The sequence below is a fragment of the Leucoraja erinacea genome, chromosome 11 (assembly GCF_028641065.1).
Source record: "Leucoraja erinacea ecotype New England chromosome 11, Leri_hhj_1, whole genome shotgun sequence".
NCBI lineage: Eukaryota > Metazoa > Chordata > Chondrichthyes > Rajiformes > Rajidae > Leucoraja > Leucoraja erinaceus.
Window position 1 is genome coordinate 9,154,211 of NC_073387.1, and position 17,582 is coordinate 9,171,792.

A 17,582-nucleotide genomic window follows, 5' to 3' on the forward strand; every position below is an offset into this window, starting at 1 on the left:
CATCTTCATAGTGTTGGCAATGCGGAACTCAAAATGACCTAATGGACAGGGAATTTAATCCTCAGTTCAAACTCCGAACTGAAGAAAATCCTTTTAATCCCATAGGTTTGGCAATTAGAATGTCCACTTCAAAAATATAAATAATAGCAAGGTAGCACACTAAATATATCAATGACATCAATATCCTAAGTTCCAACAAAACAAAAAACATGTTATAAAGCATAGAACGCTACACCACTGCAACTTCAGTCCACAATGTCTATGCCAAACATGATATCAAATTAAACTAATCTTGTTTGCCCACAGTAATCCATATCCCTCCATTCCCTGTACATCCATGTGCCTATCCAAAACCCTCCCAAATGCTACTTTAGAATCTGCCTACACCACCACCCTTAACAACTCATTCCAGGCACTCACTAAATTGCCCCACACATCTTTAAACTTTGCACCACTCACCTTTAAACTTTATCCACCCAGAGAGAAAAGATTCTGACCGTCTACCCACTTTCAATTTCATATAATTCTATCAGGCTCCGACACTCCAGAAACAACAATTCAAGTTTGTCCAACCATTCATTATACCTAATATGCTCAAATCCAGAAAGCACCTGGTAGATCTTTTTTACACACTCTCCGAAGCCTCCACATCCATCCTGCAAAGGGGTAACTAGAACTGCACTCCATACTCCAAATGCAGCCTCACCCAAGTCCAACAAAGCTGCAACATGACTTAATGACTCTTATACTCAATTGCCCGATCAATGAAGGCAAGCATACCATATGCCTTCTTTACCACTATCTACATGCGTTGCCACTTTCTAGGAGCTACGAGCTTGGACTCCAAGACCACTCTGTACAACAATGCTGTTCAGGGTCTTACCATTAGCTGTACCCTTACATTCAACCTCCCAAAATGCAACACCTTCCACTTGCTCAGATTAAACCCCGACTGCCATTTCTCTGGCCATTCCTGTAGCTGATCTATATTCCATTGTATACTTCGACATCTTGATACAACTTGCTGGGTCACATCACTAATGAGCAATGCCCAACCTCCCTGAAAAAGAGGATATTTCCCCTAATTTTTTATCAAATCAATATTCTCAAGTTGGGTGGGTTCTGAACATAATTACACTAGTTGTTACAGAATGGTACTGCTCACCCTGGCTCATCCCTCACCAGGATAAAAAATTGGGGGGGGGGGGGGGGGGGGGGGGGGGGGGGGGGGGGGTTGGGAAAGTTGCACCTACTTGATGAGGCCATCTTCCATGTAAAGATCAGCATAGAAGGACTGGTCATCGTTGACGATCCGGCCTCCTTTGATCAGCAGTCGGTCACTCTGCAAATCAGAAACACACGAGTTATTTCCAGCTCAAAGTCAGAGTTATACAGCACATTCGGCCAAACTCACCCTTGCCGACCGAGATGCCGACATACATACTTCCATTTACCCTTGTTTGACCCATATGCTTCTAAACATGTCATATCCATATACACCTGCTCAAATGTCTTTTAAACATTATTATTGCACCAGGATCCACAGTCCCTGTTTGGCCAAAAGTGACATTCAACTCTCCTTGAAAGGAGCAGCACAAAAACCTGGGATTTTCAGCCATTCAGGAAGCTCCTGTATTCACCAGGGACTGTTCACAACTGCCTGGGCAATATTGCAACAACCCAACCTAGAATCGAGTCTTGAATATTTGTTCTATTCTTGTTGTTTCGTGTATCTTCATGTTAGCAATAACATTCATTATGTGGGAAGTATTTCCCGCAGTCAAGGTCAAAACAAAAAAAAAAAAAAAAAACAAAAAAAAACACTCGGGTCAATGGATCCGAAATATTGAACCTGCTTCTCACAATCTTTCTTCTCTGCACTCTCCAGATGTAATCCAAATTTGGGCAAGGAAGGTTTTAGCACAAATTTGGCCACATCTGTGGTGATAAATGAAATTTTTGACATACACCCCATCTCTACACTTTTTTTACCCGAAGCCTGTTCCTACGTCATTGCACAGATTGGATTTGTTTCTGCAATACTATTCTGCTACAATGCTGAAGAACTATATACTGCATTCTGGTATTTTCCCCTTTGCTCAACCTATTTTACTTGTGTTAGGCTTGAATTTACCTGATCTGACAAAAATCTTTACCTGCATCTCAGTACACGTGACAATAATAAACTAATACAAAGGTATAACATGGCTGTGTGTGCAATAAAAATGGGAAACATGCACAGCAAACCTCCACTTTATCAATTGGGCTCATCTAGCCCCGTGATTTACATGCTAGGAAAGGAAAACAAAAATCAGCTTATGTTGAAAGGAAAGGAACTAGCAATACTTATTGCCCCCACAAGATATAATGATTATAATAAAATCTTTAGATTCCAGTTTTAGTTGTTAGCAGGTTATAGAGGGCCACTCTGATGTTTATATTAAACCAGCCACTTCAGCCTTGATTGATGTGCCAACTTCAAGGAGTCCTCTGGTCTAATGAGTCCAGTACGAGAACAGGATTTGCCCATAAAACACAGCATCAACCTCAATGGAAAATACAAGGCTAACAAACTGATGACAGCACTAAGCAACCATATACATCAGTGGTCTCTGCATGTGGCACAGAAGTAGAAAAGGCACATCAAAGTAACACATGGCATGGTCAACTTGTATGAAAGCATTTCCTTTTTAAAATGGAATGGAATGGCTTTGAGTGGAAGAGAACATCAAAGAGTTGCCTGATTAGGAACAGGATTTGGCTATTGAACTCCTCAAGCTTGCTCCGTCATTATTTCAGATCAGAGCAGAGCAGAGCAAATGTTTGCTGCACTAGCTAGCCCCCCTCAGACACAAGAACTGCAGATGAATGTCAGAAATCGTTCAACCTCTCCAGAAAAGATCGACTCTGCTGTGGCAAGGCCCCATGGGTTGCTCGCTCAGTCTTTTTAATCAAGATGGCAAGTGTGATTGAGCAGTTTGATAACGAAAAGGAATGGAGAATGAACTTCAATCCAGCCTGGCCAAGGCACACAACCCTGCAAAAGCTACCAGGCATCAGCAACTTTCTTCACTCACTCAACAGTGAGTCTCCAGGAGGTGGAACAAAATCACGGCTTCCCCGCCAACTCACCCAATGGGCTGATCTTCAATTGCAATCCAAATGCATCAGCCATGTCATCCTGGTCAACGTTAGCTTGTTTAGCCAATGGACCGACATTTACCCTCCTGGGTACAACCATAAATGTTTGTTCTCATTTCATCCTCCAGCCCATCAAGCACCATCAAGCCTTCAAATGAACAGACTGCAAGGAATGCCCAGGTGCCTTGCAGGGGTGAAGTGGCATCATTCAAAGTGGTTGTAAAGGACCACTAGCATCTCCAACAGGAAGAGTCTAAACTAGTAGTCTTGGCATTACCTGTGACAAGAGTGGGAGTCGCAAGCATACAGAACTAACATCTAAACTCCGCAAGCTTTTGAAACTTCTGAATAATCAAGTGCAGAACACACATGGTTGAAGTCGCCTGAAACACAGGCAATTCTCGAGAGAATATAAAATGGCATGGATGATAAACTTGCCTTCAGTATAATTTCTCTCCGATTGCTTCAGTTTCCTCTCATCCTAAAACCGTGTGGTTGACAATGGCAGCACAGTGGCGTAGCGGAAGAGCTACTGCCTTATAGCGTCAGAGACCCGGGTTTGATTGTGATTACGGGTGCTTATCTGTACGGAGTTTGTACGTTCTCCCCATGACCTGTGTGGGTTCTCTCAGAGAACTTCGGGGTTGCTCCCATACTCCAAGGCGTGCAGGTTTGTAGGTTAATTGGCCTGGTATATATGTAAAATTGTCCCTAGTATGTGTGGGATAGTGTTATGTGCAGGGATCGCTGATGGGCGCAGACTCAGCGGGTCGCAGGCCCTCTATCTCTAAACTAAGACGTTACTTAGTCGTTGCAAACTGCTGCTTGCATGCTGCAGAGAAGTAGAACTGGTTTACTTAATCGTGGATGTGGACTGGGTGGGCCGAAGGGCCCGTTTCCATTCGCTATATCTGAGACTGACAAGTTGGGAACTCGCCAAAGTTTGTTCTGCCACACTCTTATCTAATTTACTATATCACACTTTTGTTTTCAAACATCAGAAGCCATGCACTGGGAGGATAATATCGGAATGCACACAGGGAGTCATTCGCTCAGTGACATCATGTCTAAAAACAGCCACACTCACTACTACAGAAGCTGCTTTGAATTAGGATTGCCTGGGATGGAAATACGAAGGAAAAATAAAGTGCCATGGTAGTTTAGCACTCCAGAATCATCGTTCTGGGAGGCGGCTTCTCACAATGGATGCTGTGTTTGTGCTGCCAAGTTGCAATATCCAGTCCTCTATTTGACAGGAGCTATTCTAGTTAACAGTTGATTAATTTGGGCCAGGGAATGCAAGAGAATGCACAAGCATGTTTGCATCAACATTTGGTGATCATTAAAGGGTAAAAGCTCAGATTCCCCTTTGTTCCTTCCCCAAATACTCGCACTAAAAAGAAGCAGGCCAGCAAGAGACCTGCTAATAATTTGAACAGACAGCCATACAAATCCAAAATCTTCCATAAAGACAAGACATTAACAGCAAAAAAAATAAAAAACATTGTTCTTTCCTATTATCTGTACAAATTCTAATAGGTGGCCTTTACTCATCGCACAGACTTGACTATTGCTGCATTATGCTAGATATTAAAAAGTGTATTTCCTATTCATGATACAGAAGACTCCTTTGACAGGAAAAACATTAAGTACGAATGTAAAGAGCCATTTGAGGCACAATGCACCATGAATGAATTGGCCACAAAACCCCATGACAACGGTGTGGAAATGCAGAGTTGTAAACCATTCAATAAGGTTCCTGTAGTATTGGTCATTAAAAATATTTCATGATCTTATTCTTAATTAGGCATAGGTTACAAAGTTGGTGTTAGAAGAAAGACAATTGCAAGATCTTTCTGGGCTAGCAGCACAGCCTGTGTGCAATGGGGCACACCAAATGCTGCAGACTCTTCAGAAGCATAGGAGTTATGGGTCGACAAGCAGAATGGCAAGTATCGGCAACAGATGAAGCTTTGTGCCATTTAAAAAATATCATGCTTCTGGAGATGCTGCAATGGCCATTGATTAGCTCATACAGATGGGGGTCTATAGACTGGATGTCTCTCACTGCAGCTTAATTGAGTTAATTAGAAGCGAGGTACACCTGCACACAATGAATAGCAGATCCTGTTCCTTCACTCCCCTCCCCCACAAACACAGATTCACAACACATTCATTGCTGCAAAACATGGGCAGCAAGCTTCACAATCAGTCATACATAGCCTCGGCAATAATAATGCCCTGTCCTGTACCTCATTTTTTTTTTTAGTTGAGGCAATTTTAAGGAACATTACAATACAAAGGGAGGTTGTTGGACTTAAAACCAACAATCTGTATCATTTGTGTAGGAAGGAACTACAGATGCTGGTTTAAACCGAAGATAAGACAAAATGCTGGAGTTACTCAGCGGGACAGGCAGCATCTCTGGAGAGAAGGAATGGGTGACGTCTTGGGTCGAGAACCGAGAGTCTGAAGGAGGATCTGGACCCGAAACATCACCCATTCCTTCTATCCAGAGATGCTGCCTGTCTCGCTGAGTTACTCCAGCGTTTTGTGTTTATAATCCGTATCATTTTCCCGACTACAAAGTAATAGGTAGGAAGGAACTGCAGATGCTGGTTTAAACTGAAAATAGACCCAAAAAGCTGGAGTAACTCAGCGGCTTTGACAGCATCACTGGAGAAAAGGAATAGGTGACGTTTCGGGGTCGATGCCCTTCTTCAGTCTAAGTAATAGGATTTGCAACTGGAAATTGTTAGGATTTTGGAAACGACGACAATAGAACAACGTCTGCTCAATCTGCTCGTTGTTAATTATCACGGTTATCTCACAATAATTAATCTAGAAATTAATGAGGGAATGAATCCCCGTGTATATTTTCCCTTGCCATACCATACTGTTGACTTGACATCCAGCTCCTTATATTTATTTATTTCTTCTTTATAACTAAATCCTTCCTCAGCATTATTCCTCCCCATCTCAGTTTTACGATGTTGGGATCTTACTTGGCAACCAGTTGAAGCTGTGGAATTCCTTTGCCAAAGCTCTCCCACTTGAAGATCAAGCTTTTATCACAACCTTTGGCTTGGAGTCAAGGTCTATTTGCTTTTTCTCCTTCTGATGTTTTGTATTGAATAAGGGTCTGAAGAAGAGTCTTGACCCAAAACATCCCCCATTCCTTCTCTCCAGAGATGCTGCTTGACCTGCTGAGTTACTCCAGCATTTTGTGTCTGGTCAAATGTGTTGTGCTGTGTTGCTACATGTTATGTGGCCAAGACAATGAACAGATACCACTCTCAATGTGGTGATCGTCCCCAACAAGACAAGCACATGATGGTGTGGATGGAATTTGACCTTGGACCTTCCCAACCAGAGGCTGAAGCAATCTCTCATGTTCTCATAACTTTGAGAAGTTGCCATCTGTTTCTGAACTCCTCAGCCAGGGGAAATATCAAAGAGAGTTTTGTACAACATTTAATTTAAAAAAAGGAATTTAAATCATGCAGCACTTTGTAGAAGATCAAAGTACTCTACAGATAAGTACTGAGTTGCAGATGTTGGTGTAAATACGAGCCAATCTGCACAAAGCAAGCTCCCACTAATAACTGTAAAGTGATGATAATCCAGAGTAATAGTGGAATGAATATTGGCAAGAATGACCTTGCTCTTCAAAATGGTGCTATATTAAGAGAACAGACAGCACCTGATCAAGAATACTTCCCACACTACATTGCTGGAACTGGGATGTTATGCTCATTCTAATTCAGAGCTCCTGGTTTATTGTTTAGAACTTGGTGCAGCATCATGTCCACATAAATCACACCCAATACTACTGTCCAAATGTATAAAGACCCTTCCATTCTATCCCCTTATTTCCCAGCTGCTGTGGATGGGGGACCAAAGAATCCCAAACAATACGTTAACAAAGGGGAGCCAGTGAAGTGAAAATTGGGTTAAAATCAGTGACGTAATCAGGGACTACACAAGAGCTGACAAGGCTGCTGCAAGCCTGATTGACCATTGAGATGTCAGTGCAGTGAGCAAGATGGGGATGCTGGACACGTGGCTAGGAATTGCAGCTGTACGTTCTATTGTCTTCTCTTCCTTCTAAAGCAAAGGCCACTTCCTGCTCGCCATGTGTTCCAGGCATCAAGATGTACTTGAATCAGGGAAGATCAGGTTTTTGTCTCTGTGGGCCACGTTAGTAGGTGGCACACATATAAAATCAAACGACATTTAGTTTAGCTTAGTTTAAGAGATACAGCACGGAAACATGCCGTTCGGCCCACTGAGTCGACACCGATCAGCAATCCCAGCACATTTAACACTATCCTACACACCCGAGGGACAATTTGACACTTATACCAAGCTAATTAAGCTACAAATCTGCACGTCTTTGGAGTACGAGAGGAAACCGATGATCACGGAGAAAACCCACTCAGTCGCTGGAGGAACATACAAACTCCATACACACAGCACCCATAATTGGTATTAAAACCAGGTCTCTGGTGCTGCAAGCGCTATAAGGCAACAATTCTACTGCTGCGCTGCCGTGCCGCCCTTTAATTTCCATCCATATCAGGTTGTCATTAACAAATTTTGGTCCAGGCAGGATTTAATCAAAAAGCCCTTTCCATACATCCAGGCATTAAAATATTCAAACATAGCAAACCAGCAAATAAAATAAAAATGCAAGTTAGACTTTGAGGCTTGTTGCTCAGACCATGATTTAGGCAGACATACATCACATCATAAACATTCTTCCATTAAAAGCAGTCTTTCGCCACTTAACCACAGGCACATGATCCAACCCACCCATACACAGTAACAATTTGTTTTAGAACAGGAACAGACGCATACAAAAAAAAAGAATGAATTACAGAAAGAAGTTGTGTCTCCAACATGAATGGGCAGCACATCCAAATGAGAGAAATCCAATGTAATATTGGAAGGGAAGTCACTGCCGAATTTATATCCCACACATGGCAACATATTTCTGAAGAAGAGAGGCAGCCTGACAGATGGCCGTTTGCATTTCCATGAATTGAAAGGTTTTGTAAATTAAACTGGACAAAATGATGCAAATAAAATAATGAAAGACCTGTATCGAGTCAGGCAATTTATTCAGCAACTTTGGAAGTCTCAATTAGATGATCGTTACTGAACTAATTAAGTCCTTATGCATCCCCGTTTCACATGCTGAAAATACTAAACTTTGTGACAATCATAACCAGCCTAAAGCAATCGGTTTTTCTTCAGTCTTACCTTATGGAAATTTGTCGTCCAGGCCAATTTTTTTCCTATAGGACGCAAAATAAACCCAGACGCCAAATATTTACAGTTCGTGTAGCAATCTCAACATTGCTGGAGAGGCGAGCAACACCACTGGAAGTTCAGCAAACTACTCAAATCTTTCAATGTACCATTAAAGTCGTGAGTACAGAACAAGCAGACATGCACACAACGCTAAAAAGCAAACTGCTGGAGGAACTCAGCAGGTCAGGCAGCATCTGCAGTGGGAAAGGGATGTGTGAATTTTTGGATTGAAACTCTGCATCAGGACCTCGATCCAAAATGTTGACCATTCCGTTCCCGAAGTAGATGCTGCCTGACCCGCTAAGTTCCTCCAGCAGTTTGTTTTTTTGCTCCTGATTCAAGAAACTACAGTCTCTACGAGTCCAGTAGCAGGGCAAACTTAACAGTCTTCCTTTCTCACATTTATCCAGTAACAGTTTAGGTCAATGTTTCCTCCTTTAAATATTTGCCTAATCTTCCACATTAAAGTCCAACTCCAAAGTGGCAGTGCTGGCTTGAAGTGCTAAATGGTCTCCGCCTGCACCTATTTCCTATAAGGTCCATATATTCACCATAAACTAGCTGCTATTGCCAGTGTTTCTGTGGGAGATACAGGGTAATGGTGTAAAACATGTAATTAAACCAAACTCACTTATATCCCAGGTTACAGACTGATTGAGCTGGCCACATTTCATCCAGACCCCTCCCTCTCAATTTTCAGCTCAAACTTGGTGGAATCAACCTACCTCAGGTTAACAGACAAAAAAAAAGTAACTGAAATTCTCATGTGCAGTTCTATTCCTATTGTACACAAATGGTTGTGTTACTCATTTTAGCCACTGCAACCGCCTTTCGATTCTATACAAGGTCAAAGAGACATCAATCCAAACATACAACACTAGATCATGGTTTCCATGCCCCACAACATGCAATGCAATTGCAAACCACAGCTTCAGTATGACCCCTAAAGTCTGAAGAAGGGCCTCGACCCGAAAAATCACCCATTCCTTCTCTGCAGAGATGCTGCCGGCCCGCCGAGTTATTCCAGCTTTTCATGTCTATCTATGGTTAGTCTGTGTTGGGTTAGGTACCTTAGAAGGGACAATAGAGGTTTTACGAACGATAGAGATGCACAATACAAAAACAGGCCCTTCAGCCCATTAAACCAATGCCGATCATCAACCAACCAACACTAATCCTACATTCTATTTTTATAATTCTCCCCGCAATATTTTCAATTAAGGAGTCGGGGGATATGGGGAGAAGGCAGGAACAGGATACTCATTGGGGATAATCAGCCATGATCACATTGAAAGGCAGTGCTGGCTCGAAGGGCAAAATAGCCTACTCCTGCACCAATTGTCTATAGTAACTCCCCCCCTCCATTCTATCACTCGCCTTGACACGAGGGGCAACGTACAGCGGCCAATTCATGTTTAAACCTGCACGTTTGTGTGATATTGGAACGGAACTGCCCTCACTCCCTCAGCCAAAGTAAACCCATGCAGTCACAAGAAGTTGTTTCAAACCCAAAGCTGGAACTACCCGAGGTTAAGATTGAGACTAAGCCACTATGTTGCTCTAATTATTTCTGACACCCTCACCCCAAGCTTTCGACACATGGTAGGGTAGGGTGTTAGGAGTTGGAGTTCCTAGGAGGTAAATTGACCAGAGGACAAAATTTAAACATCACAGTTGTTGTCCATTGCATGAGAAAAATGCAAGAGAAAGAAAATCAGTAACAACATTTGGGATGTCCTTGTGAACTAGACTATATCGATCGAACCTAGTATAATGCCAGCCATATGCACTGCCTTGGCAGAGCAGCCAGTCATGGATCAGGATGTGGGCTCATGTGTACGTAAAGGGCAATTGCACTAGGTCCAGAATGTCAGCTGAGGACTCTTGAACCATAGCCACACACGAGTTGGCACTTGCAGGCATGGACAAAGAATAGATGGGAGGAACTGGAAATGCAACTAGACTGAAAGTCCTATGTTTGATTCACGATCTTCCATGTATTAGTCATCAAGCCTAAAAACGACACCAGAGGAACAAGAATTGTCATGACACCGATCAGAATTAAACCAGGAGGATGTTGGCCACCCAGGAGCACCTGCTGGAACACATCAATGCTAAAGTCTATTCTGCTCAGAACAATCTACAGCCAGGCATTGTTTAAGGTATTTGATGAAAGTGCGGGCAGGTTCTCAGGTACAAAAGGATGTCCATTACCCAAACATGGGCGCCTGCTTCAGAAAGGATGGAAGACAGGAAAAACAGCCATAGATATTTACCTGACAGCATTATCCTATTTTTTCCTCCCAAACATAAAAAATGTCAAAGTGTTTAAGTGAAAGATTTAACTGTAATGCAGCCGCATACCCCAAATGAACAACAGATGAGTGCTAGCGAACGCAGACCGCCGATATAAAAAAGAATCAAGAAACTTTTTGATAAGAGACAGAAATAACACCAAAGGTTAGCAACCAGACTGCACAAAGTTAGGTCATGGTGGTTGGAAATGTGCAAGGGAAAAGAGTGAAATGCTATTGGAAAAGCAGAGTGATTAAAACAGGAGAGTGGGGCTGAGTGGGTGAAACAGGCACCAAAGTCTGCAGAATAATACAAAGGCAGAGAATGGAGGAAAATCAGATCCAAGTCAAAGGCACACAGACTTGTGAATGGAACTTAGGGGTAATAAATTTTCTTTACTCAGAGAGTGGTAGCGGTGTGTGGAATGAGCTTCCAGTGGAATGGAGGCCATTGGTATCATTTAAAAATAAATTGGATCAGAAGCAGGCAGGTACTAAGGGGGTTCAGCACGGACTTGTAGGGCCAGATGGCCTGTTTTGCTGTAATTGTTATATGGTTATAACTATGAATTTTCAGCAAAAATTACAATGATTTGAACCAGTCCTTGCTTGCTCTGAAGGATATGCCAAAGGGCCACCTCCCACTTCCCCTTACTCCCTCAGCCATCTGACCCCATTCGAACCCTGCGCCCCTCCACATGTCTCCCACAGCCAATTGCATTGATCACATTGAGTAGCTGAATGGCTTTTAATTGACATTTAGTTCAGACCCAAGTGAGAGATGGATTCAGGCGAGGAGGGGTGATTGGCAAATGGGACAAGTGGGGAGAGAAGGGTGCATATAGTAACCAATGCAGGGGTGAAGCAGACAAGGGTAAAGGGTGTAAATGGTGAAATCTGACAAGGAAGGAAGATAAGGAATGTAATGTATAAACAGATGTGGAGTGGAAGAGGAGAGGGGCGAGAGAGAAGGATGATAGGTACCCAGAGGAGGGGTGAGAAGTGAGTGGATGGAGGGGAAAGGAATTGGGTGATGGAGAGATTCCATAGGATTGAAGAGTATGTTATTCTGGTGGAGCAGGAAAGAGGGGGAAAGGAAGTCTAGTTAAATGACTGCCAAATGCAGAGCAGAGTGATGCACTGCAGGGCTTAGCCACAAGAGGGAGGCCTCGCGTTCAAATGACTTATTGGAAGCCTTCACTGCAAAGCCAGGCAGGCGTGTCCTTGCAGAGAGAGCTAAGTGCCTCCTCCAGTACTCCAATCCAGCAATGACTCGCATTTCCTCACCACACTCCACGGAACAGCCAAATCCTGTTTCAGTAAACTCACACGTTGAAGTCGTGATTTTTCACAAATCCTCTTTTGACTTTGACCCACTTATATTGTGCATATTTAACCATAGAGAAGTTTTAAAATATTGAAACCAAACAAGGCAAGATCATTAATCCCTTGCCAAGATTTTTTTTTTTTTTACAAACATGTTATATTGTTTTGTTATCCTACATATTAAAAGACAAATTATTAAAGTCAAACCTTTAGTTGCAGCTATTTCCTACCATTGAGGTGGATTTCAACAGTAATTTAGGAGGGATATTTTGATGGTATTTCTTTGTGGAATTGGGTTCTGAATACGTGCCCTTGTTAATCATATTCTTCTAATTTGTTGATCCATTCAACCACGTCAATTTATCTGCTATTGAAAGGACCATATCCAGGATGCTTCGGATGCAAAATATTATCAATTGCATGACCTAGTATGGTGTTCCACAGTACAGCTCCTTTAACATATTATTTGCAAAACATCAGTGACACCCAAGTGCAAAACTACACCCTATGAGTATCATTAGCAAAAGATCATTTGTGCAGGAAGGAACTGCAGATGCTGGTTTACACCGAAGAGAGACATGAAATGCTGGAGTAACTCAGTGGGACAGGCAGCATCTGGAGAGAATGAAGGGTGACATTTCAGATCTAGCAAAAGATCACCATCTTCCTCCCCCCCACCTATCCTACTGATTATATAATACGAATATAATCAAGTTCTAGTTTAAATAATAATCGTCTCTGAAACATAACCAGCATCGCGTGGGAATTGCAGACACTGCTTGCTCAAGATGGAATACTGGAATTCCAATCCACAAATGGCAATGCAGTTTCTGCTCCCACTATCCCAATTTTCACAGAAATGTTAATATATTGCAATAATTCATTGCAAATCCCATCAAAATTCCATAATACCAATTTAAAAAAACATTGATACCATAGAAAACTGTCAACAAAATCCTCTAGTACATGATGCAGACATAATTTTCAAAACTCAAGCAATAACAAAGTAATAGGTGGATATAGACATGAGTGGGTGATGAGCAGATGGGTGCAGTAAGTGACAAAGACTAGAGGTAAAAGGGCGCCAGATAAAGAGAGAAAGGCAGTGAAATATTTAACCAGAGGGATGGATATGAGTGGGAGGGAACAGGGTGAGGAGACAGAATAGAAAGCTGGAACGTGGGGATGGGATGAGCATGGATGGGGAAGTCCTTCTCCCCCATATCTGCCACCACCAGTTTTATATTTCACACCTCTTCTTTCCTATCAGACACCCTTTTGTCTCCATTTCACCTCTGCGTTTTGTTACATATGGGCCTGTCCCACTTGGGTGTCATGCAGGTGGCGCGCGAGGATTTTAACCATCCCAAAATCCTGGGGCGCCGCTCGTAACTACATACACCACCACACGGCATGCGCGAATCATGCGCGCGTCACGACGTGCCAACCAATTTTTAGGATGTCGCGTAAATGTCACGGATGAACACGGAGGGGAGGCTGGCTGGACTCACCTGAGTGCCATTTATGTTATGTTGTGGACTTTATATGTTTGTGCTTTTTTAAAATTTTTAATTCAATTTCAATTTTATTTTTAATATGTTTCATTATTTATTTATTATTTATTATTTATTTTTATTATTTTTCTTGTGATTTTTTTTTTAACGATACTGCCTGTAAGGGAAATTCATTTTGTTGTCTCAAATTGAGACAATGACAATAAATTGAATACAATACAATACAATACAACAAAATGACGTGCAAATTGCATCCAAGTGGGACAGGCCCTTTACTCCACCCATTCACCAACCACCACCTGTGCACCCATCACAAGCTCAAGATTCCAGCATTTGCATTTTCTTGTCTCTCCAGTTTGCAGCCTTAATTCTCCCTTCTGTTCTTGCAAATAACAGATTTTTCCCATTCTCCCTGTGCTAGTCATACCCGCCTCCATCACTGGGCTTCCAAAGGCCTTTTCCATGTATTCAACATTTTAACAGCTGGAAAGTTTGAACAATTATTCCCAAATGTAATCAGAATGGCTGCGGCAAGTGTGACTGATACAAAAGAACAATGAAAGTGAATGAACCTTCCCCATCAGACAGATACCCTGCTTCCACAGAGCATCTCGCATTGGGTGGAGGATAGAAAACAAGCACAATAGATCCTCAATAGTATAACTCAATAAGGATCTCCTGCATTGTTCACCTTTCTTTACCATTTCAATAAAACACCAAAATCAGTTTAGGTAAAATGGAACGATATCCAACAGGCTACCCTCTCCTTCTCAAGAATAATCAAAATAATCTGTCTGTAAATATCACTTTTCTATGGAAGCTCTTTCATTTCCCTTCTCAATGCATCCCTACTGTAATTATATTTTCCTCCTATCATTTAGTGCAGGTCAGTCTACATGGAGACACAAGACTGCAGAAGCCGGCATCTGAACAAAAACTGCTGGAGCAACTCAGCAGGTCAGGCCCCATCAGACTAGGTAAGGGGGCGAGGAGACAGCTGGAAGAGAAAGAGAGAGAGATAGGGGTGGGGCAAAGCCTGGCAAGTGATAGGTGGATGCAAGTGATGGGTAGAGATAGTGATAAAGGCTGGTATTGAAAAGGAGACAAAAAGGTGTCGGGTAAGAAAAGAAAATTGTAAAGCCAAAGGAGGGATATAAGTGGAAGTTGGTTGGAAGAGGGGGATAAAAAGGGAAAGAAAGACTTGGGGATGGATGGGAGGCGAGCATGAGGATGGGAAAGGCTCAGGGTGATGGGATAAATGAGTGGCGAGTAAGGGGGCACATTGCTTGAAATTGGAGAATTCAATGTTGATAGTGTTGGATTCTAGGCAACCCAAGCAGATTGCGGTGCTGTCTACATATTAGACCAGTTTCTCTTTAAAGGAGATATCAAAATAATTCAATTCCTCTATTCTTTCCAAGCAACTTCTATGTTCTAACTGTCTCTCTATACACATAACTGGAAATCATTGCATGTGCTTCCACCACCCATCTAGATCACACATTCCAGATTATTGGGTGGCACTCAGAAGAAATGGGTAGAGCCACAGCCTCACCCCCAGCAACCTGGATGCAAACCTGACCTCAGGAGATGTCTATGGGGGAGCACAGTCTTTGCATGACCCTACGGGTGCCCTCCAGGTACTCCAGTTACCTCCCACATCCCCAAATCATGCATGTTGGTAGGTTAGCTGGCCAGGGTTCAGGAGAGCGGTATAATCTCGAGTGGGAGAGGGACAGGTGATGCAAGTGTAGGGAATACAAAACCGGTCATGGTAGTATGTGTATAAAAAATGGGTGTTCAATGGTTGTCACAGACTTAGTGGACCCAGGAGAAGAAGGGTTCCAACTAAGAATGTCACCTGTCCATTCCCTCCATAGATGCTGCCTGACCCGCTGAATTCATCCATCATTTTGTGTTTTGATCAGTGGACTGAATGGGTCTGTTTCCACGCACTCTCTCTATTCATCTATTATTAACCATAGGCGTATAAAAATAAATCTGCCATCATCCTGCTCCTGATAATGGAATCACTAATGAAGGCTTGTACTGAATTTTCTTCAGCACCAGCTTCAGGAATCAAGCTCTCCTCTCATCCTCTATCCTATGCTTTATCAATGACCACATTTAGAAGCTGAGAGTCTTAGTCGCCTCAATGTCAAGGTCAAACTCGGAGGCAAAATAGAAAGAAAGTGATGCAAAGGTGCAAGCGTTTGAGGGGTGGCAGCAGGAAATGAGGGAACAAAGACTCCCTTTAGATGGGATAGTTCCTAGATTCCCCATTAAACTGGCTGAGCGTTCATGACAAGAGGCCTCTGCTCATACAAATCACAACAGAGAAATTTTAATGCATCAATTAAATATAAAAACGTCTTAACCATAATTCTGCTCATTTCCATTTGTCTCGGACTAATTCTGGCAGTAATTGATTCAGCAAAATGAGATGCAGCTCGTTCAGACAAGGAGAGCGGGCACACGAGTTACAAGGGATCCCCACCCACTCCCTGACTCCACCCCAAAGGATAGAACATTTGGTGCTCTCCACAATCAAAATGTAGACGATTTTAAATCACTTCACGTTACAATCCCTTACAATGCCACAAATGGACAACATTTCGGATTTAGAATCTGTTTATAAGATTGGATATTGATCTATAAACTGATTAGCAGCCAATTTCCTTGGAGGGTGTGGGGGTTAAAAGAAAATCTCAGACCTGCTGTATATACCGCACTGGGTTAATTTCTTTTGTTTGACCTGTGCCTCTCCCGCTCCCCCAAAAAACATTCTCTAATCCGTTACAAACAAAGACAGCAGCCGCACACAATAATAAAATTGGCCCGGAAAAGACACAGGAGCCAAGTGGGGACTTGTGTTAACCGCCAGCCAGTCCTCAAATCAGCCTCCAAACCCAACTGCGTGTCTCTATTTGTTCCACTGTTCAAAACGCAGCCTCTCTGATGTAAAGGGGAGAGGCTGTCTGTGCCATAAAGCACTAACTGGGGCGGCGTTCCCCAGCCCAGTTCAATCGCCAACTGCTCCAAACACGGCATGTTTGGGGGGAAAAAAAAACATAACCACTGCCAATTGCGCTGGAGATTTAAATAAAAACACATACGTCGCTTTTTAAATAAATTGCTTTAAACATTCATCATTTCAGCCTCTGGTTTCTCCTTTTGAACACGCCTTTACAATGAATTGAAAAGGTGCAAGTCCATATCGTTGTTCAGCCCTATGAACATGTGAAACACACACCGAGCAACTTTTGTGTGCAATTTTTAAGCTGCAATTGGGGGAGGAAATCAAATCAACATGGATTTTCCTTGTCGGGGAAAGAACAAGGGGATTGCAATCCAATGCGGATTCAGTTATTTTAGGGACACGGTGGCTTCTTGCAACGGGGCTGTATATCCCAGGCGCGCTTACTCACACACTCTCACACAAAAAGCCTACTCAAGTCTTGTCGTATCTGCAGCACAATGCCCTGGACGTCAGCCCTGCGCTGCATCAAATATACCTCTCTGTTGACCATTTGCAATCCTCTAACCTCCACGCACAGAATCCAAAGAGAAGCCCAAATGCACGGCTGCAAGATGCAACGAAACAAACAAAAAGACGCTTCGCATACATACCGTTATCCGCGGAATATTCTTTTTACCCTGATACCCCGACATCATCGTGCTTAGGGTATTACAGTCTGGAGTTTAAAAAATAAAATGTTCACACAAAAAAACGCAGCACTTTTTTCACTCTCTTTAGCTGTGTCTGCTCGATTGTTACGGGGACGTGATTTGCTCCTGTGCCCATACAATAGCAGCGCTGTGCGAGTGTGCAGCGACTGACTATAGGCTGTTGTGGGCGCCTCCTCCGGAGCCTGCTATTGATCGCTGTCTGCAGCGCTCGCCTCGCCCAGTGTGCAGACTGCGAGAGAACAGGGGAACCGCGTCTGAACCACACCGCCAGGCGGAGCCAGTACAACTCCAGTCCAATGTC

General features: G+C 42.8%; 1 protein-coding gene across 1 annotated transcript in view; it reads right to left on the reverse strand.

Moving 5' to 3' along the window:
- Nucleotides 1-17,582, reverse strand: part of LOC129701888 (dihydropyrimidinase-related protein 3-like) — a 202,377-nt gene that overhangs the window by 117,683 nt on the left and 67,112 nt on the right. Inside the window, exon 2 of the mRNA XM_055643375.1 lies at nt 1,254-1,342. Coding sequence (XP_055499350.1) covers nt 1,254-1,342 — 89 coding nt within the window. The remainder of the gene's footprint in view (nt 1-1,253; nt 1,343-17,582) is intronic.